This window comes from Chrysemys picta, chromosome 17, assembly GCF_011386835.1.
Source record: "Chrysemys picta bellii isolate R12L10 chromosome 17, ASM1138683v2, whole genome shotgun sequence".
Lineage (NCBI taxonomy): Eukaryota > Metazoa > Chordata > Testudines > Emydidae > Chrysemys > Chrysemys picta.
The window spans coordinates 17558986-17580214 of NC_088807.1; the positions used below are offsets into that span (position 1 = coordinate 17558986).

General features: G+C 55.4%; 1 protein-coding gene across 4 annotated transcripts in view; it reads left to right on the forward strand.

Annotated features, from left to right (window-relative positions):
* The first annotated feature begins 437 nt into the window (after positions 1-437).
* The window catches only part of LOC101945709 (uncharacterized), a 449899-nt gene continuing 429107 nt past the window's right edge, over positions 438-21229 (forward strand). The window contains exons 1-3 of one of the 4 annotated variants that reach the window (XR_010593467.1): positions 468-566; positions 10350-11471; positions 11866-12234. Coding sequence is in view for 3 of the 4 variants with exons in the window: in XM_065571364.1 (XP_065427436.1) it covers positions 10438-11058 (621 nt within the window). In the remaining variant the exon portion in view is untranslated. Of the gene's footprint in view, positions 567-872; positions 995-3225; positions 3325-10349; positions 11472-11865; positions 12235-21229 lie in introns of those variants that run through there. The other 3 variants (XM_065571364.1, XM_065571365.1, XM_065571363.1) reach the window with 3 other exon arrangements.

Genomic DNA, 21229 nt, shown 5'->3' on the forward strand with positions numbered 1-21229 from the left:
ATGGGCACCTCTGGCCAGTTCACCCGAAGTTGCAGATCGTCTCGGCCGGTCTGGGCCTGGTGCTGGTTGGCTGCTGGCCCCAGCCCTCTCCCACCCCTCCTGAGAGTCTATTCACCTCAGCTGCACTCCCCCCCAGCTCCTCACCCCCCCAGCCCTGCCCACCTCAGCCCCCATTAGTGGGTCAGGCCCCAAGTCCCCACATGGTTCCACAGGGCCAGGCCTGTAGCCTCCATGGTGCCAAGCCTGGGCCCCCTGCAGCGCAGCCAGGCCAGCTTGGGAACCAGGTCTGTGTTCAGGGCAGCAAACCACGGACACCCTGGCCCCAGAGCAGCCCTCTCTGGCCCAGCCCAACAGCTGCTGTTGTCACAGCAGGAAATTAGAGGCTGCTTCATCCGCCCCTCGCTCTGCCCCCCGCCCACAGAGATCAGTGGGGCAGGGGAGGGGCCAGGCGAACTGTATAAAGAGGAGCTGGGAGGGACTCAGCTGAGAGTCCATCACTGGGCATCTGGTGTGAGCATCTGTCAGTGAGTGACGGCACCTCCTGCTCCTGCCCCCTGGAAACTATGGTGAGTTCCCCACCTGCCTCCTCCTGCCCCATGGAAATCCTTGTGAGTCCCCCTTGTTCCCCTACCTCCTGGCCCATGGAGCCCCAGGGGTCACCCCTCTGCCCACCTGCCCCCTGCCCCAAGTAATCCCATATGGGTCCCCTCTGCCATTCACCTACACCCCACCCCCACCCCATGAAGTTCCAGGGGATTCTTCTCTGTCCCATCTCCTGTTGGTAACACAGCAGGGGCTAGGGGATGTGGGTTGGGGGGCTCAGGGTTTGTGCCCAGGGCTTGGGGGCACTGAGGCTGTGGGGGCTTGTGCAGGTGCCGGGATGGATGCCCAGGGCTGGACTCCTGCTGCTGCCCCTTCTCCTCTGCTTCGGGCCAGAGACCACCAGGAGCATCAACCCGGCCGCACTCAAAGTGATTGTGAATTATATTGATAAGTAAGTGAGGCCCCAGTGGGGCATTTCCCATCTGACTGTGACCCCTCTGCCCTTCCCGGGGGTAAAGCAGAGGGAAAAGGGGGGAAGATGCTTCACATTTGCCCTCAGTGGCTTTCTATCTGGCATAAATGGTTCAGTCCATGGCAGAGCTGGGAGGGGGTGATTCTGGGTATATAGGGGGGAGAGGGAGCCCTGAGCTGAGATGGATGATTCTGGGGGTGCAGCGGGGAGATAGGGCCCAGATCTAGGAGGGGTGATTCTGGGGGTGCAGGAGGAGATGGGGCCCAGAGCTGGGAAAGGGGTGATTCTGGAGGAGCAGGGGGAAGATGTGAGTCTCATTACTTGTGTGAAGGGCTGGTCACAAACCGGAATTCCAGATCCATCGGAAATTCTGAAACTTCTATTTTTTTTCCTTATGAATCAGAACTAAAATTTGAAATCTTCTACAGAATGGGAATTCCAAATTTTGTTTTGGAAAAATTGAAAACAGATTTTGGTTTGACCACATCTAACTATTTCATTTCAGTAAGTTCATCATGTTTCCATTTCAACTTTAGCAGCTTGACTTTTATGTTTAATATAATATAATATAATATAATATAATATAATATAATATAATATAATATAATATAATATAATATAAAAATCCAGATGTTTTCACTGATATATTATATACCAGTAATATAACATTAAATAACAAAAGTTAAAAAAAATAAAGTCGCAACCAAATGTTTCAATCTAAACAAATTGTTGTGATTATTTTTCATCAAAAAATTACACAAAATCGATGTATTCCCTTGAAACCTTTAGATTTTTTTGAGTCAGGCTTTTCCTAAGGAAAACTGTTCTGTCTGAAATATTTTGATGAGCAAGAGTCATGTGCTTGCTGCACACTCCCTTTGAAATAAATCAGTAGCAGATCATTTGCACCCAAGAGTCTTAGAAGAACTGGCTGAGAGCTCTCTCAGCAATTGATGTAGATTTTTAACACAACCTGGAACCCTAGGGAAGTTCCAGAGGATGCGGGGAGGGAAGATAAGGTTGTGCCTGTATTTACAAAGAATAAATGGGATGGTCTGGGGAAGTATAGGCTGGTACCTGTCACCAATCCTGGGCAAAATCTGTATGTGCTTCCATTGTCCCCTCACCTTGATATCAGGGTTCTCATCCCCCCACTTCCCCCGCCATGCCAGTGACTCAGTGTGTCTCCCCATTTCCTCTGACATTGATCCTGGGCAGAATCATGGGAATGCTTCATACAGGGCGCCAAGAATAAAGAATGGAAAGGGAATTCGCACCAGCCAGCATGGCTTCATGGGAAACAGGTCTTGGGAAACAAACTCAGTATCCTTCTGCGAGGAGATTCGGTGTTTGGTTGATAAAGGTCACTGTGCTGACTGCTGCAGCTTCCCAGGATCAGTGCTAAGCCTGTTGCCTGATTCTTTTTAATGGTTAGTAATACTTGTATTCATTGCCAATTGATGAATGGGCTGAGGGTAAGAGGGTTCTTGTCCCAGAATCAGGCTAGACACAACTAAAACCAACAAGTTCAGTATTTTGTAGGGAACCTTGAGGTGTGTGGCATGGACATTCATGCTGAGGGCAAAACAAAGCCTTGGAGATTTTGATTAAAATCAGTGAAAAAAACAGAGAAGCTCCAAGCCACATAGAGAGGTAGGATTAATCCAGTATTGGGGATACGTATGGTATCATTCTTTGCATGAGCTTTTAGTTTTGCATATTCACACCCTTCCTCGAGGATCTGGTGGTGAGAGACAAAGAACCAGCCCCGTCTCTGGCATGCCGAATGAGTCAGATGGTGTTCAGGTGCTGGGTCCTCGCTGCCCACGGTTCATGGTAGATAACAATAGAGCTGAAAGGTCAAATAATGGAAAAACCAACCCTCCACATGGTGGTGTACCCTATTATAGGGCCTGCGCGCGATCATGAATATTCACGCTTATGCTCACCCTTCCATGCCCAAATCTAACATCCTCACCCTGATAATATGAGGGGGCATTTATCCCATAGGCGAACACAGTGATACATATTCATGCTGTTTTAGCTCATTATCATACCGGTCACCTCATGCTCGAGCAGATTTGTGGTTATCACGTCCATGTTCCTGTGGCTGCTGTGTACCATTAAGTTCCAACTCCTGCTATTACACAAGTTATTCCTAGTTCCCCAAAATCTCAGAGTAACTGTCAGACCCTTTATCTGTGTCACAGGCCGACGATACTCGACTGCACTTACGCTAACTTGCTTGAGCGAATGTCTGACAGGATACAGCCTCTGGGTTCCTTGCGTTACAGCTGACTAGAATGAGGGTAAGCCAGCCCTATGGGCTACAGCCCCAGCTTTACACAGTCCCTTGACAGTGTGCCAGACCCCCAAGGGGTGCCACTCCTCCTTAAAGGCAGGCCACACAGCCTCCCCACCTCCGAGACTGAGCCCCTGGTCTCCCGTCCTCCTGCTTCACCCCATCCCGGTCACAGACTTTGATGCTTTTCAGGGTCTCATGCATCTCACCCAGTCTTGCAGCGACACCAGGCAGCCTCTGCAACACAGAGCCGGGTCTAGCAGTCACCGGGAACCCAGCACTGGGCAGGCCATAGGTGAGCACAGAGGAGCGAAGGTTATGACACAGCCCAGACTGGCCGACATCGGGGCTTTGCCCAGACTGGCCGACATCAGGGCTCTACCCGGCCAAGCTGCCATGGAATCCATTTGGGCCCCGTCTCTCTAGGCTTGTCTACACTTGAAACGCTACAGGGACACCGCTGCAGTGCTGCAGTGTAGACACTACTTATGCCAACGGGGGGGGTCTCTCATCGCTGTATTAATCCACTTCCCTGAGAGGCTGATGGAAGAGTTCGTCCACCGACCTCACGCTGGCTACACCAGGGCATAGGTTGGCTTAACTACATTGCTCAGTGGGATCAATCTACCAGGCCTCTGTCATTCCGGATAAGAGCTGCTGTGTCTCTCCAAAGGGCAGCTTCCATCCCAGCCTCCTGTCACCTCCTCGCCCATCATCCTTTGGCAGAGCTCTGCTGAGTTCACATGTACTGCCTGACGGAGATTCCCATTGTTAGGTGTCAATTGGTCAGTCCTTGGGGTTCCCACTGGTTTTCTGGATCCTCCACTGGTATAGGTCTGTTTCAGCCAGTTAACAACCCATGCATACCACCCCAGACAGTTGTGTGACCCAGCACCTGATGTCTCCTGCTCTGCCCCAAAAGCTGCTTTCTAACCCTTTACACTCCATGCGTAGCAATTCCAAGTAGAGAGAAACTGAGGCATGCATCAGAATCATAAAAATATTACCAAAATTCCCACACTTGTCACACTGACATTCTAGACATTACCCGTGCAAGGGCTTTGACTTAGTCTCATGTGACACTCTAATAAAAGAAATTAGCAGTCTACAAAATCAATGTAGCTCACATTCAATGGATTAAAAACTGGCTAACTGATAGATCTCAGCACATCATTGCAAAGAGAAAATCCTTAGAGAATGGAGACTGTTCCAGTGGGATTCCCCAGGCCTCTGTTCTTGTCCTGATACTATTAAATATCTGTATCAATGATCTGGAAATATATATCTATATCTATATATCTATCTATCTATATATATATATATAGTGATAGACCCAGGCCAGTTGGGTACAGCAGAATAGCAGAAGGCAGATATACTGGCCACTGGATTAACAGTTTTCTGTTCCCTGACTGATCAGAGCAGGGGCTGCTCCAGGCTAATGAGAACACCTGACTCCAATTAACCTGCAAAGAGTCAGGTGAGGCCATTAAGCTAATGTGACCACCTGACTCTAATTAAGGCCCCGCTGATACTATAAAAAGGGCTCACTCCAGTCAGGCAGAGGAGAGCCAGGGAGCCAGAGGAGAGGAAGTGCAGCTGAAGGACTGCTTAATGAAGACACCCTCAAGTTATTGATAAGGAAGCCCTAAGGTAAGGGAGAAGCAGGAGAGCTGTGGGGAAGTGGCCCAGGGAAATGTAGCAACTCTGGCAGTGAAAGGTTGGCTGCCAATAGCTGCTACCATGAGGGTCCCTGGGCCGGAACCCGGAGTAGAGGGTGGGCCCGGGTTCCCCTCAACCCATCACTACAGGAACACCTCCTGGGAGGGGAAGTCAGGCCCCTGTCAGGACAGGAGGCTAAACTGTTCTAAAACAAGCCCTAGGGACAACAGAGACTGTGGGAATTCTCTCACCAACCTCCTTACTGGCTTATGATGAAAAGAGCTCAGTAGACTGTAACCCCGGCCCTAGAGAGAGAAGGGCTACGTGGAGGGTCACAGAGAGCCACATATACCACCTAGAAGCGCAGGACCCATGGGGACAAGGCCAGAGCTCTGCCACAATTGGTGTCAGGGTGGGATCGTGATTGTTCACAGCATGGCGGAACAAAGAGGTTTTTACTAAAAAAAAAAAAAAAAAGTGCACTGGGGTTTTTGGTTTTGGGTTTTTGTTTGTACCACCATGGAGGAGGTGGTGAGAGCGCTGGTGCAAGCCACAGCAGCCCAGCAGGAGGCAACCCGGGCTCAGGCGATGGGGCAACAGGAGTCCATGAGGTTACAGCAGGAGCAGGAGGTACACCAGCTCCTAGTCCCCCAGAAACACCAGAAGGCAATATTAAGCCTCGCTCACAGTCACCTTTTTGGAGGGCACTTGGGAGTGGAGAAAACCCAGGCGCGAATCTTACGCAGGTTCTTCTGGCCGGGGGTACATGAAGTCATCCGGCGGTACTGTGCCTCTTGCCCCGAATGTCAGCTGCATAGCCCTCGTCCACATCTAAGAGCTCCTCTGGTACCCCTGCCGATCATCGAAGTTCCGTTCGAGCAGATTGCCATGGATCTTGTGGGGTCGCTAGAGAAAACGACTCGAGGCCACCAGTATGTGCTTGTCATCCTAGACTATGCAACCAGGTACCCAGAAGCTGTCCCCTTAGGAAACACAGCTTCCAAGAGCATTGCCAAAGAATTATTGGCAATCTTTGCCTGGGTAGGGTTACCAAAAGAAATCCTCACAGACCAGGGAACACCATTCATGTCCAAGTTGATGAAGGGCTTGTGTTCCCTGCTCCATGTCCAGACCCTGAGGACCTCGGTTTACCATCCACAAACCGATGGTCTGGTGGAAAGATTTAACCGAACCCTCAAGGCCATGATAAGAAAGGTGGTAAGCAAGGATGGGAAAGATTGGGACAACCTCCTACCATACCTCATGTTCGCCATCCGTGAGGTCCCCCAAGCTTCCACCGGATTCTCCCCCTTTGAGCTGTTGTATGGACGCAACCCCTGAGGCATCCTGGACATAGCCAAGGAAATTTGGGAGGAGGAACCCAGTGAGGGGAAGAATGTAATAGAACATGTACTACGGATGAGGCACTGGATAGCCTGGGTCACTCCCATAGTGAGGGAGCACCTGGAGAAGGCCCAAGAGGCCCAGAGAACATACTACAACCATCAAGCCAAGCTTCGTCAGTTTCAACCCAGTGACCGAGTAATGGTACTGGTACCCACGGCCGAAAGTAAGCTGTTGGCCCAGTGGCAAGGGCCCTATGAAATAGTTGAACCCATAGGGAAAGTAAATTACAAGGTGCGACAACCAGGACGTCGAAAAGTAGAGCAGATATACCACGTCAACCTTCTGAAACCATGGCATACGCGAGAGGCGTGCACAGTGGTTCAAGAAGAGCTGCACCCAGGGAACAAAAACCCTGAACAAGTGAGGGTGTCTCCCGATCTAACGACAGCCCAGAAGAAAGAGGTAACTGAGATAATTGCCCAATATCAAGATGTATTCTCGACAAAGCCGGGTCGCACAACCGGGACATATCACCACATCATCACAAACCCTGGGGCCAGAGTAACTATGAGGCCCTATCAGGTGCCAGCAGCCAAAAGGGAGGAAATAAAAGCGGAAGTCAGGAAAATGCTGGAGATGGGGATCATCGAAGAATCCCACAGTCAGTGGTCCAGCCCAATAGTGTTGGTGCCCAAACCTGATGGCACCACAAGGTTCTGCAACGACTTCCGTCGACTAAACGAGATATCCCAGTGTGATGCCTACCCTATACCCCGCATAGATGAACTAGTGGACCGTCTGGGGAATGCCCGGTACTTGACAACCTTAGACTTGACAAAGGGGTACTGGCAGATTCCCCTAGCTGAAGATGCAAAGGAAAAGACTGCGTTCTCTACACCAGAAGGTCTCTTCCAATATACGGTCCTCCCCTTTGGTCTACATGGGGCTCCAGCTACCTTTCAGCGCCTCATGGACAAGTTATGATGCCCCCATAGCAGTTATGCTGCGGCCTACTTGGATGACGTGGTGATTCATACCCCAGACTGGGAGACCCACTTGGAAAAAGTAGGGGCGGTCCTTGATACCTTCCGGGGAGCTGGCCTTACGGCGAACCCTGGTAAGTGCACTGTAGGATTCACGGAGGCCAAATATCTTGGCTACGTAGTAGGAAAAGTTCTGGTAAAACCCCAACTGAATAAGTTAGAGGCCATCCAAAATTGGCCTCGGTCGAGTCGTAAGAAGCAGGTTCAAGCATTCCTAGGGGTGGTGGGGTATTACTGGCGTTTCATCCCCCATTTTGCTACAAGGGCAAGTCCCCTAATGGACTTAGTGAAAGCCCGTGGTCCTGATCCAATCAGATGGTCCGATGCAGCAGAGAGGGCATTCGCGGACCTACGGACTACCCTCTGCAGTAACCCCGTATTGGTAGCCCCAGATTTCACCAAGGACTTCATCCTACAGACAGATGCATCCGAGGTAGGGTTAGGGGCCGTCCTGTCGCAGATGGTTGGGGAGGAGGAACACCTAATTCTCTACCTCAGTAGGAAACTCCTTCCGAGAGAACAAAAATATGCAGTGGTAGAGAGAGAGTGCCTCGCCATAAAATGGGCCATGGAAACGTTGCGTTATTACCTGCTGGGCCGCAGATTTATCCTTGTGACTGACCATGCCCCTCTTCAATGGATGCAACGGAACAAGGAAAAGAACACAAAGGTAACCAGGTGGTTCTTATCCCTCCAACCTTTCCAGTTCCGCATAGAGCACAGAGCAGGGAATCGCCATGGCAATGCTGATGGCTTATCACGCGTACACTGTCTGGCATCCCAAGCTGCCCAACCCCTTGGTGTTGAGCAGGCGGGAGGGATATGTGATAGACCCAGGCCAGTTGGGTACAGCAGAATAGCAGAAGGCAGATATACTGGCCACTGGATTAACAGTTTTCTGTTCCCTGAGTGACCAGAGCAGGGGCTGCTCCAGGCTAATGAGAACACCTGACTCCAATTAACCTGCAAAGAGTCAGGTGAGGCCATTAAGCTAATGTGACCACCTGACTCTAATTAAGGCCCCGCTGATACTATAAAAAGGGCTCACTTCAGTCAGGCAGAGGAGAGCCAGGGAGCCAGAGGAGAGGAAGTGCAGCTGAAGGACTGCTTAATGAAGACACCCTCAAGTTATTGATAAGGGAGCCCTAAGGTAAGGGAGAAGCAGGAGAGCTGTGGGGAAGTGGCCCAGGGAAATGTAGCAACTCTGGCAGTGAAAGGTTGGCTGCCAATAGCTGCTACCATTAGGGTCCCTGGGCTGGAACCCGGAGTAGAGGGTGGGCCCGGGTTCCCCTCAACCCACCACTACAGGAACACCTCCTGGGAGGGGAAGACAGGCCCCTGTCAGGACAGGAGACTAAACTGTTCTAAAACAAGCCCTAGGGACAACAGAGACTGTGGGAGTTCTCTCACCAACCTCCTTACTGGCTTATGATGAAAAGGGCTCAGTAGACTGTAACCCTGGCCCTAGAGAGAGAAGGGCTACGGGGAGGGTCACAGAGAGCCACTGAAGCTAGCATAGACCGCCTAGAAGCGCAGGACCCATGGGGACAAGGTCAGAGCTCTGCCACAATATATATATATAGTATCAGGACGAGAACATATATATATGCAAACACACATGCACATGGGGGTTGCAGCCTTCCTAGTGTGTGTCAGCCAAGTTCACTGCACGCACCTGGTCTCCTTCCATCCCTCCCACTCTCACCACCAGATGCCTGGGTGCCACCTCCCTTCCCCCTCTATTTCATGGATCCGCCCCACTCTCTCCTGTGTCAAGGGCTTTGTGTCTTTCTTCTTTCTAGAGAGTTGCCCATGTCATTGCTTAAGTAGGCCTCGCTGTATTCCCACCACTCTGAGTCCCATCTTCCCTCACTACTCACCCACCCACTGCCCCCTCGTAAGAAATGTGTGGGTGTCTGGAGGTGGGGGGGGGGCTGAGACCCAGAGAAGGGAGGGTGTTTTAACACAGCCCAGTGCCAGGTCAGACATGTAGGAGCAAAGAGCGCAGATCACAGGTACTGGATGGGGATTGTCTCCTGGAAAGTGGGGACTCTGCAAAGCATCCAGGGGTCACGGTGGAAGCCAACAGAACATGAGCTCCCAGTGCAATGCTGGAGCTGAGAAGATGAAAGCAACACTTGACTGGATAAACAGGAATATTGGGTAGCAGAGAGGAGGCATCACCTCTGTATACAATGTTATCGACACCTTTATGGGACACTGCGTCCAGTTCTAGGGTCCATGCTGCAAACAGGATGCTGAACAATTGGAAAGGGATCGGAAAAGATGGCTCCGAGGTCTGGATCTCCTAGAAAGGGACTAAAGGAGCTCAGTCTATTTGGCTTATGACAGAGACGGCCAAGAGACGTGACTTGAGCAGGGTCTATACGGATCTGCGTGGGGAGGAGATTTCTGACAGCAGAGGGCACAGGCGCCGACTTTCATTTTCCCCACTCTGCCTCTTCCCCCAAGGCTCCACCCTTGCTCCACCTCTTTCTGCCCCAGCTCCGCCCCCTCCCCCAGTGCCTCCCACCCACCGAACCGCTGATTGGCGGGTGGCTGATGGGTGCTGAGCACCCACTATTTTTTTTCCGTGGGAGCTCCAGCCCCAGAGCATCCATGGAGTTGGTGCCTATGGCAGAGGGTGCTTCAGTCAAGCAGACAGAGGCAGAACGAGATCCAGTGGCTGGACGCTAAAGCGAGACAATTTCAGGGGGGAAATAAGGTGCAATGTCTAACCGGTAGAACAACTTACTAAGGGACATGGTGGCTTCTCCATCACATGGAGTCTTTAAACCAGGGCTGGATGTTTCTTTCTCAAACATCCACCCTAGCTCATACAGGAGTTATGGGCAGGGATCCCTGGGGGAGGCTCTCTGGCCTGGGCCATGCAGGAGCTCAGACTAGATGGTCACAATGGTCCCTTCTGGCTTTAAACTCTATGAATCTGTGACCCAGACTCTCTCCTCTTTTCCCCCCAAAGGTTTCGCCCTGACAAGGACGGCCAATACGCAGCCGCGGTGAGCCTGCCCCAGGCGGCGTGTAATCTCCTCCACGAGGAGCAGCTGAAGATGTATCTGAATGAGACGGAGCTGAACGAGATGAAGACTAAACTCAACAGCAAGGAGCTGTTCGAGGGCCAGAACGTCACAGCCGCCCGGCCCAAGTTCCAGAAGAAGTACTCCACCCTGCATTCTGAGTTCCTGCTGCTCAGCCCAGACCAGAACGGCGTCAGCCCCATCTCCCGCCTCCTGGACAAGACCCGGGGCCAGGAGACCTGCCCAGAAACCCAAGTCCCATGCAAGGAATGCGGCAACAACTGCTACAAGAAGTGGTCCCCGGGCCAACGCTGTGGTTGGAACAGCTGCCTCATCTTCTTCACCAAGAACTCGCCGTGCCTGGGCACCTGCCTTAACGACTCGAGCTGCTTCTACATCCGGGACCTCATGGACGGGGTCTTCGGCGCCATCAACAACAACTTCCGGGCATTGGCCTTCCGGCAGGTCTACCCACCAGACAAGGCCCAGAAGCGGAAGGCATTGTGGGAAGCCTGGCAAACCATCCAAAACGCCCCAATGTACAAGTGTGATAACAACCACTGCGCCAGCTGTGAGGAGAAGAGCCTTAGCCAAAACCCCTGCCTCGAGGGGGTGCCGGAGATGGGAGCCATGCCACAGAGAGCCCACGGGTGACGGGATCCCAGTGGGGATGAGTTGGCTGGCTGGGATACAACCAGTCAACACACCAGTCAATTCGTCTCCCTTACATACCCCTCTGTCTCTCTGGCTAACTCACCTGCCTCTGTGTCACACCCTCTATCTAGCCATTGCCATAGATACCGGGGGGGGGGGCTGCAATCCCTCCCCCTTGCTCTCATTTCCACGGTGCCCACCACCATGGTATGGCAGTCCTGGATTTGCCCTGCGATTTCTCTCGCTCTGTGTAGTGCCGCAGCCCCATCTGTGTCATGTGTGTGCAATTCCAGCGTGGAGCACTGAGTACAAACAGGGGTGGCACAAATGGGACATGTCAGTGGATGGGGCAGATGGGGGGGTACGATAGGAAGGGGTGCGGGTGGCAGACCGGGGATGGGATATGGCGTGGGGTGGGCCAGATGGGGGATGGGACATGGCGGGGGGGGCGGGTCAGACAGGGGATGGGATGTGGCGAGGGGCAGGGCAGAGCAGGGATGGGACATGGCGAGCATGGGACAGACGGGGATGGGATGTGGCGAGGGGCATGGCAGAGCGGGGATGGGATGTGGCGAGGGGCAGGGCAGAGTGGAGATGGGACGTGGCGTGGTGCAGGGCAGAGTGAGGATGGGATGTGGCGAGGTGCAGGGCAGAGTGGAGATGGGACGTGGCGAGGTGCAGGGCAGAGCGGAGATGGGACGTGGCGAGGTGCAGGGCAGAGTGAGGATGGGACGTGGCGAGGTGCAGGGCAGAGTGAGGATGGGACGTGGCGAGGTGCAGGGCAGAGCGGAGATGGGACGTGGCGAGGGGCAGGGCAGAGTGAGGATGGGACATGGCGAGGGGTAGGGCAGAGTGAGGATGGGATGTGGCGAGGGGCAGGGCAGAGCGGGGATGGGACGTGGCGAGGGGCAGGGCAGAGCGGGAAAGCACGGCGCAGATGGGGATGGGACGTGGCGAGAGGAGGGGAAAATGAGGGATGGAACATGAGGCTGGGCCAGACGGGGGTGGGGGATGGGAGGTGGCGAGGGCTGGGCAGATTCCAGGCTGGAGCATTGTCCCCATCCGGGTGGGGCTGGTTTGTCTCACGCTGGAGGTGACGGGGTGAAGTTGCCAATTCTCTGACATCTGAGCAAGGCCAATAAAGCTTCAGAACTTCCCGGGGCCTCACGTCTCTATCTATTTGCCTGGCACCCGTGTCTCTGTCCATATGTCCGGCTCTCTCCAACCCTGTAGGGCTAACCAGAAACGGCACGATCAGAGGTTGCGGGAGGAGGCAGAACACGTCCGTCTGTACTTCAGTGAGAGTGAATTTCTCTGTCTGCGCCAGCACAATGCAACAAAATGAGACAGCTGGGCTCTGGCCCATTGGGAGCAGGGCCGGTTCACACCAGCTGGGATCTGGCCCATTGATTCCAAGGGAGCGGGCCGGTTCACTCCAGCTGGGCTCTGGCCCTGTCTACTCACTCTCTCTCCATTTCCCCACTCCAGTGAGTGCTCCCCACTTCCCCCAGGTGAGTGCCCCATCACCCTTAGGGGAATGCCAGACAGTGCATGGCTGATGAGCGCCCCCTCTTGGCCACTCCCCAGATTGCTGTGAGTGGACCCAGCCCCTGGATCCCAGAGTCTGAACAGAGCCCAGGCCCAGACCCTGTCTTGGGGTCCCCGGGCACACTCTAGGAGTGCAGACCCTCTGCCTAGCACCTGCCCTGGCAGCTTAGACACACGGCACATGGCCCAACACCTGTAACCAGGGGTGACCCCTCAAAGTCTCCTGTAGCTTAACACCTCTCTGGCAGAGCTCCACCCAAAGCTGGGAGCCCTGGAAGGTCCCTCTTCACCGGCCCACCTGGGAGGGGCTGGTTCTGATCCAGGGGAGGGGAAGACACAGGACCTTTCTCCTCCTGTGTGCGCCAGCTCCCATCCACCCCAGGGCAGGGGACTGGCTGGCTCGGGGGCAGGGAATGGGACCCAGGACCTTTCTCCTATGGGGTGCCACATGCCAACCACACCTCCAGCTGCCACATCCCCCTCTCTCCTCCCCAGAGTAAAGGGCACAGACCCAGCCCCCTAGCCCCAGCCATAGGGAAGAGACGGGGTTTGTAAAGCACAGACCCACCCCAAACCAGCCCTGCTAGGAGCCAGCCCTGCTCCCATGGGGTCAGTGGGGCTGGGCCCCTCATTGCAGAGCTGGGCTGGGCCTGGCAGAAGCCAGCTCCCTCCCCATGGGGTCAGTGGGGCTGGGCCTGGGGCTGGGTGCAGGGAGGCCCAATTGTTGGTGATTTTATATAATCAGGGATTTTAAATGTTTAGGATAAGGGTTTTTATATTGTTTCCCCTCATCCATATGGACTTTGGTACTTTTCAATATGGAGTCGGACTTTCAAAAGTGGCTCTCGGCCACAGACTCCATTTTGTCCCCAAAGGTGGGAAAATGAAGGCGCCGAAGCTGTGGCGTGAGGCGCTGGTTCAAACTGGTTGGAACTGGCTTGGAACTGCCATCGCCTCAGAGCTTTCCTGCCACTTGCTCTTTATAAGGAGCCGTGCCAGGTCCCCACGGCGCTGTCCGGCCAGGAGGCATCTGTGTGCGGTCGGGCTTTGCACAGGTCTCCGGATCGAGAGCTGGGAAGGATCCTGTGACACCAGGGTCCTCTGGTCCACCAGTCAGCAGCTTCCCTTCCAGCAGCTTGTCACTGTCCGGCAGCCGAGACCCAGCGTTCCTCCCCAAAGGCCAGCGTTCGGCCGAGGGTAGCAGGTCCTGGCCCCACCGCTCGCTGCCGTCTGACCTGCCCAGAGATGACACCTGACTCGCAATCGGCTACACTGGGGATTTGTTATAGTCTTGTTGCCAAGGGAGGGGTCTGAGCTTCAAGCTCCTTTGTTGCCGTCCATTGGTTGCTGAGTTTATGTGTTTACTTGTGGCTTTCCCCTTACTCCTTTCGTGTCACCAACCCTTAATCCACTACTTACTTGTTTCAAACATACCTTTCTACACCATGCTTGGGAGGGAGGGTGGGACACAGGAGCTGCTTCCTCAGGTCATAGGCGCCGATTCTGTGGGTGCTCCGGGGCTGGAGCACCCATGGGGAAATATTAGTAGTGCCAAGCTCCCCGCCCTGCCCCACCTCCGCCTCCACCTGCTCCCCTGTGCGTGCTGTGTCCCCGCTCCTCCGCCTACCTCCCAGCATTTGCAGCCACCAAACAGCTGTAGCAAGCTCCGGGAGGGATGGGGTAGGAGCGGGAACGTGGCGCACTCAGGGGAGGAGGTGGGGAAGAAGCGAGGCCGGGGTGGGGATTTGCAGGAGTCGGAATAGGGGCAGGACAGGGGTGGAGTCGGGGCAGGGCTGGAGACAGAGGGGGGTCAAGCACCCACCGGTGCCAGTAGAAGTTGGTGCCTGTACCTCAGGTGATAGACCCTGATAACGAGACCAGGAACTCATATCTGTAAGAGGGAAACAGAGAGGCAGATTGGGGTTCATTTAGTTTTGATTTTTCCCTGGATATACACAATCACTGTGAACAGCAAATTCTCACCTAAAACCCTTGCTAGAAACTAAACACCTGAGAGACAAACCAGAAAAGTCTTTTCTTGGGGAAGAAGCGGGTGGGGAATAAGCTGGGCTGGGGGAAGTGGGGATGGGATGGGGGCTGAGGGTGGAAGGGGGATGGGGCGGGTGACAGGGGATGTCTGACCACAGTGATCGACTACTCGGGCGGCTGGGCCGAGCACCCACCGCACAACTGCCGCCGCCCTGCTGTTTACAGGCACTAGCACGGGTCTGTCTACACGAGCTGCGTCGCGCCTCCCAGTTGCTGTGGAGACGAACTTCCCCATTGCATCAGTCACCTGTGGGCCCTGTGCACATACTGGTGGGGTGTCATTTCCATGGCTGCTTTCAGATTTGGGCTGGCTGTTAACAGCCTGATGAAGCGCACAAATGGTGTAGATCCAGTTTAGAGAGGGGCAAACTGAGGCACCCAGACAGGAGGGGACCCGCCAAAGACAGCTGCAGAGCTAAGGCTGGAACCCAGGCGTCCTAGAACCCAAGCCCCTGCGTAGCCCCCAGAATCATTCTTCCCGTTCTCTGCAGCGGAAGGGCCCGTGTCGGGTCAGTGCCCTGAACGAGTGTCAAAAAATCGAAACGTAACCAGGGGCTGGAATCTGTCTGGATTAGGTGCAGCGGCCATGACACCAGAGCTAGGGTTGTGTGCAACACTTTTGTGTTTGGACAGTGGCAAAAATGGTTCAATATCTCATGTTGCTGAGGGAGTTTTAATAAAACAAAACCTGGGTTGTCGTTTTTGGCCCATGATGGACTGTTTGGTGAGTTGATTGTACAATTTGAGGGTCTAGAAGGTTTACAATAAATTGTTGAAAAACAAGTGTGTTGGTGATGTGTGCATGCGCGTGCATGTGTGTGTGTGCGCCTGCTATTTTCTTCATATTCCTCTAGCAGCAAGATCCCATCACAGACATGGTCCACATTTGCATACAGCATCGTTGACATACACAGTAAAAAGCGACAAAGAGTCCTGTGGCACCTTATAGTCTGTTAGTCTATAAGGTGCCACAGGACTCTGTCGCTTTTTACAGATCCAGACTAACACGGCCCCCCCCCTCTGATACTATACAAGGTAAAGTACTTTAAAGTGATCGTGGTAAATTTTGTACCTCAGTTTGAAGGTGCCAAATTTTAATTTGATGACAAAAATGTGGTGTTGGAAAAATGGCTAAAAATGAGCGAGAGGAGGAGCAGCCCAGGACCCAGGGCTCTAAAATGAGAAAATCCACTTTGATCTGCACCAGCCCGACACTGTTTTCAGAGTGACTAACCCAGGTTGGGGTCTCAGATTTCTAACCACTAAGCCACACTCCCCTCCCAGAGCCGGGGGGGGGGGGAAATCCAGGATTCCTGGGCACCAATACGCTGCTGCTGACAAGTGAGTACTTGGGTACATAGGCACCGACTCCGTGGGTGTGCCAGGGCTGGAGCATCCACCAGCAGCCCCTCTAGCAATGCCTCTCCCTCCCCGCAGTACCTCCGGCCCGCCGATCAACGCCTCCCCATCCCTCCCAGTGATCAGCTATTTCGTGGCATCAGGAGGCGCTGGGGGGGGAGAGGGGATGAGCTAGGGAACAGCACGCTCGTGGGAGGGGGCAGAACTGGGCGGGGAAGAGGTAGGGTAGAAGCAGAGCGGGGGTAGAAAGAAGTAGGGCAGGGGTGGGGCATTGAGGGAAGGGGTGGAGTAGAGACAGGCCCTGGGCAGAGTGGAGGAGTAGCACCCCCAGCAGTTTAGAAACTCAGCATCTGTGCTTGTGTAACCCACTGAGAAAACATTGCTCATGTCAGTCTCCAGGGGCTACTTGAGAAAGGGGCTCCTGGAGCTCACAGAACAAGCTGGGGATCTGAGCGACTGAAACCCGTCTGCTGATCTATGTGTGGGCTGAGTGTCTTTTCCTTTGGGGTTTGTACAGCGCCTAGCATGGTGCAGGACTGGGGCCCTAGGCACTGCCATGCTCTGGTTTCATGTGACTGACACAGTGAAAAAACCCCTTGAAAACAGGTTTTTGTGCTTCACAACTCTGGTGCTGGGTCAGTTATGGTGTGAATCCCTCACACACACACACACGCACACACACACCCCCGCACACATCAGGTGTTTGTCACACGTTTTGCCTGTGGAGCCCCCTGGTGCGGGGGTGCGGTTGGCCTCCTGCCCCAGGCCCCACACTCAACCCCGCTCAGCCCCTTCCAAGCTGCTCCGTGAGCTGCCATCCCATCTGATCCAGCCAGTGGGAGCTGGCAGGAAACATGCAAACTAGGGTCTGCTCCTTGTGCTCGCGAAGTGTCTTCCTCCCACTCACCAGCAGATGGCAGCAGATGGCCAGGGTAATCAACACCGAGCTCGGCGCCTCGCTCCATCACTATCCAGGTTGACTCCAGATTCACCCCCAGCAGGAGTGCAAGTAGGGCGGTACTCCCCGCCCCCCCCCAGAACCCCATACCTTCAAAGATTTCTAGCTGCTATGGGGTACCGGAAAGATGTGGAGCTAGCCCAGCCCCCCCACCTCCCATTGGAACACACTGGTCCATCCTTCCTTCTTTCGTTTGAGAAGGTTTCAATTTGGGGTGCTGCTGGAACCTCAATGACACCTGGAAGGACAGGTGGCACCAGGGGCCCAAAGCATCATTTTACCACTGATGCAGTTGTAAAATTTTAGACAGGTAAGGGAGGTGTCAGAGGGGATGGGGAGAGCGTGGGGGCCCCAGGCTGGGGGTGGGGCAAGGAGGAGTTACATGGAGGGTCCCGTGGGGAGGTCACAGTCCCCCCCCTTGTGCCCCTCCCATAAGTGCAGTACTGGCAAGAAATGATTTTTAGATGCATCACTGGAGCCAGACTCCCCTTAGGGATCCAGCACCTCCAGGGGACGAAGTGAGACTCCCCCACCCCCGATGCACGGACAGAGATAGGAGACCCGGATGCCTGGACAGAGACGTGAGGCCCCAGGATGCTCAGAAGTGTTATTGGCAGCAATCACAGGGCAGAGAATCAGCAAAAAGCGTCACCCGCAGAATGGAACAACCCTAAAGCAGCCCCCAGTGACAGAGCCCCGCGCTCTGAGATCCCCACTGCCCCACCTTGGCTATGGTCCATGCCCAGGAATCCCCCCACCACCATTATCTGAGTAAGGGGCTCCCCCATCTGATCCAGCCCCAGGACACTCACCAGAGATAATGTGCCCTGCTCCCGTCCACTCCCTTCCCCACTCCCCACCAGCCTCAGACAGGGATGGAGGTTGGGTTCTAGATCAGAGTTCTGAGCTCACTGGGTGGATGTGGGTTCTAGACTGCAGCTCAGAGACCACTGAAGGATGGGGGTCATGTTCTCAATTGGAGCTTGACATGCACGAGGCGGTGATGAAGGTTTAGAACGGAGCTTGAGATGCACTGTGGTGGTGGCAATTCTGGATTGGAGCACACTTGGGGAGAGGGACGGGTTTCTAGATCAGGACACACACACAGGAATTGGGTTCTAGAGTGGCACTTGGTGCCCAGTTGGGACGTGTTTCTGTTACACTCAGCAAGACAGAAGCTCATGCAAGGAGGACCAGTGACAGAGCGAGCCCCACGTGCTTCCTGGCTCACCTCCACCGTCTACCCCTTCCCAGCCAGGCAGGGATTGTTTTGGGGGTCCACCGAAGCGCAGTCCTGGCAGCCGTTGTTGTCGCAGCGCAGCAGGGGCACATCGTGCAGCCGGTGCCAGGCCTGCAGCAGGTCCTGGCGGGTCACTTCAGGCTCCGTGTCGTCGTCTTCAAAGATGCGCTGGAACACGAAGGCCTTGTAGTTGTTGTCGATGTCCGAGAAGGCGTCGCTGGTCATGCCGAGGATGTTGTAGGGCCCGTTTTCTGCCAGGCACATTCTTATGCAGGGCAAGTACCGGGTGAATAAGATCAGGCAGCAGTTCGGTTTGCAGGTCCTGGCCTTGAGCTGGGCCACCAAGCTGTTCTCATCCCCATGGAGCAGACGCCACTCGCTGTGCTGCCAGTGAGTAGGGTTACCATTCGTCCGGATTCCCCCGGACATGTCCGGCTTTTTCGGGTTAAAAATAGCGTCCGGGGGGAATTTGTCAATGTCCGGACTTCCCCTCCTCCCCCGCCCCCCCCCCCCCCATGCAGAGCGTGCGCAGGGCTTACAGAGCAGCCGGGGCTCCCAGAGCCAGAGCCAGAGCCCTTCCTGCACTTCTCTCCTGAAACTTGACACCACTCCCCTCCTCCCCCTCCCTCCCCCCCGCTCCCCCTCCCTGCATTCACAGATCGCCGGCTGTTCGTCTGGAGCTCCGACCCTGCTGCCCTCCCCCGCTGTCGAGCGCGCTGCTCTGCAGCACAGTAAGGGGGCCGGGAGCCAGAGAAGCGGCAGGGAGGTTCTGGGGGGGGGGGGAGTCAAGAGACAGGGAGCAGGGGGGAGGGTTGGATAGGTCAGGAGTTCGGGGGGGGCTGTCTGGGGGGTGGGGGGTGTAAGGTTTTGGGCAGTCAGGGTACAGGTGGGGGGGTCTCAGGAGGGGGCAGTTAGGGGACAAGAAACAGGGAGGCTTAGGTAGGGGGTGGGGTTCTGGAGGGCAGTTAGGAGCAGGGGTCCCAGGAGGGGGCAGTCAGGGGACAAGGAGCAGAGGGGTTTAGATGGGTCAGGAGTTCTGGGGGGGGCTGTCAGGGGGTGGGGGTGTGGATAAGGGTTGGGGCAGTCAGGGGACAGGTAGGGGGTAGGGTCCTAGGGGGCCAGTTAGGATGTGGGGAAGGTCTCAGGAGGAGGCAGTCAGGGGACAAGAGGCAGGGAGGCTTAGGGAGGGGGTGGAATCCTGGGGGGCAGTCAGGGGACAAGGAGTGGGGGGGAGGGTTGGGGGTTCTGAGGGGGCAGGAAGTGGGAGGGAGTGGAAGGGGCAGGGGCGGGGCTAGGACAGGACGGGGGCGGGGCTAGGATGGGGGCGGGGCTAGGGCGGGGCTCCTCCCGTCCTCTTTTTTGATTGTTGAAATATGGTAACCCTACCAGTGAGTCCTCCGACGTCTAGGCCGGGCAGCTACGATAGGCCAGTCATCAGGGGTGAATGGCGTACCTTGCTTAGCGAGTGCCTGATTCATGTCATTCAGCGCTTCCTCGGGCAGCTGCTCCACCAGGTTGGTGGGTTGGTTACACTTCTCACAGGGCAGGCTCATGACAAAGGTGTATGGAGCTTCACCTAGTGTGAGGGGCCTGAGAGGGATCAGAGCACAGCGGGGTCAGGGGACCCAGGGCTCCCAGCAGCCAAGTAAAAGGGAGAGAAACAGGAATAGGCCCCCCCCAAATACACTCCTTCCTCAAGGCTCCATCTCCCGCTACACCCCAGAGTCACCCCTCCCAGCTCTGGGCCCCATCTCCCCCTTGCACCCACAGAAACACCCTCCCTCAGATCTGGGCCCCATATTCTTACACCTCTGAGAATCACCCCTCCCAGCTGTAGGCTCAGTCTTCCCTCTGTACCCCAGAATCACCTGCTCTCGGCTCTGGGCTTCCTTCCCTCTGCACACCCCAAATCACCCTTTTCCCAGCTCCAGGCTCCAATTCCCCCCTGCACCTCCGAATCACCCCTCTCCAGGACTAATCTAATTCAGGGGCGAGTTCATCACCGGGCATGCTGGGTGCTCTCTGACTACGGTCAGGGTCTGGGCAGAGCCGGGCACAGTGGGGGGGCCCCCTGACTTTGCTGGGCGTCCCTACAAGCCAGTGGGATCCAACCAGGGACATTCTCTGCTGCTCTTCACACCTGGGCTACAGAGGCCGGGAAGGACAGAGACAAACCCCAGGCCGGTCACTCACTGGTTCACATAATCCACAATCACGCTGAGCGCGACCGGGTTGATGCTCCTGGTGGTCTGTGGCCCGAAGCAGAGGAGAAGGGGCAGCAGCAGGAGTCCAGCCCTGGGCATCCGTCCCAGCACCTGCACAGGACCCCACAGCGTCAGCACCCCCGAGCCCTGGGCACAAACCCAGAGCCCCCCGACCCACATCTCCTAACCCCTGCTGTGCTACCGACAGGAGAGGGGGCAGGGGATACACCCCTGGGACTCCATGGGGCAGCAGGCCATGGGGGAAAGGGGGGAGTCATCAAGGTTTCCATGGATAGTAGGGGGGGAATGAAGCACTCCCCTAATGATCTGTGTGGCAGGGGTATGTGGGGGGCAGAGGGGACTCCCCTGGGGCTCCATCGGGAGGGATATTTGGGGGGAAGGGGCACCCCTAGGGCTGCATGGGGCAGGGGTAATTGGGGGGCAGGTGGTGACTCCTCTGGGGCTCCATGGGGCAGGGATAATTAGGGGGCAGGTGGGGACTTCCTTGCTGCTTCATGGGGCAGGGAAGGGGGGAAAAGGGGAGGTTCACCTGGGGCAGGGAAGGTGGGGGCAGCGGGGACTCCTCTGGGGCTCCATGGGGCAGGGGTGGTGGGGGAAAGGTGGGACTCACCTGGGGCTCCATGGTGGGTGGTGAAGGATCTGTGTCTCTGCTGACAGATGCTCACACTCACTCCTGGTGCAACAGGCTCCCAGCCCTGCTCGGTGTGGTACCTGGCAGACCAAGCGAGCGCTGTGGGGGGGCTGGCTACAGACACTGGGATCTAGGGGCAGGGAACAGGATGAGGAGCTGGA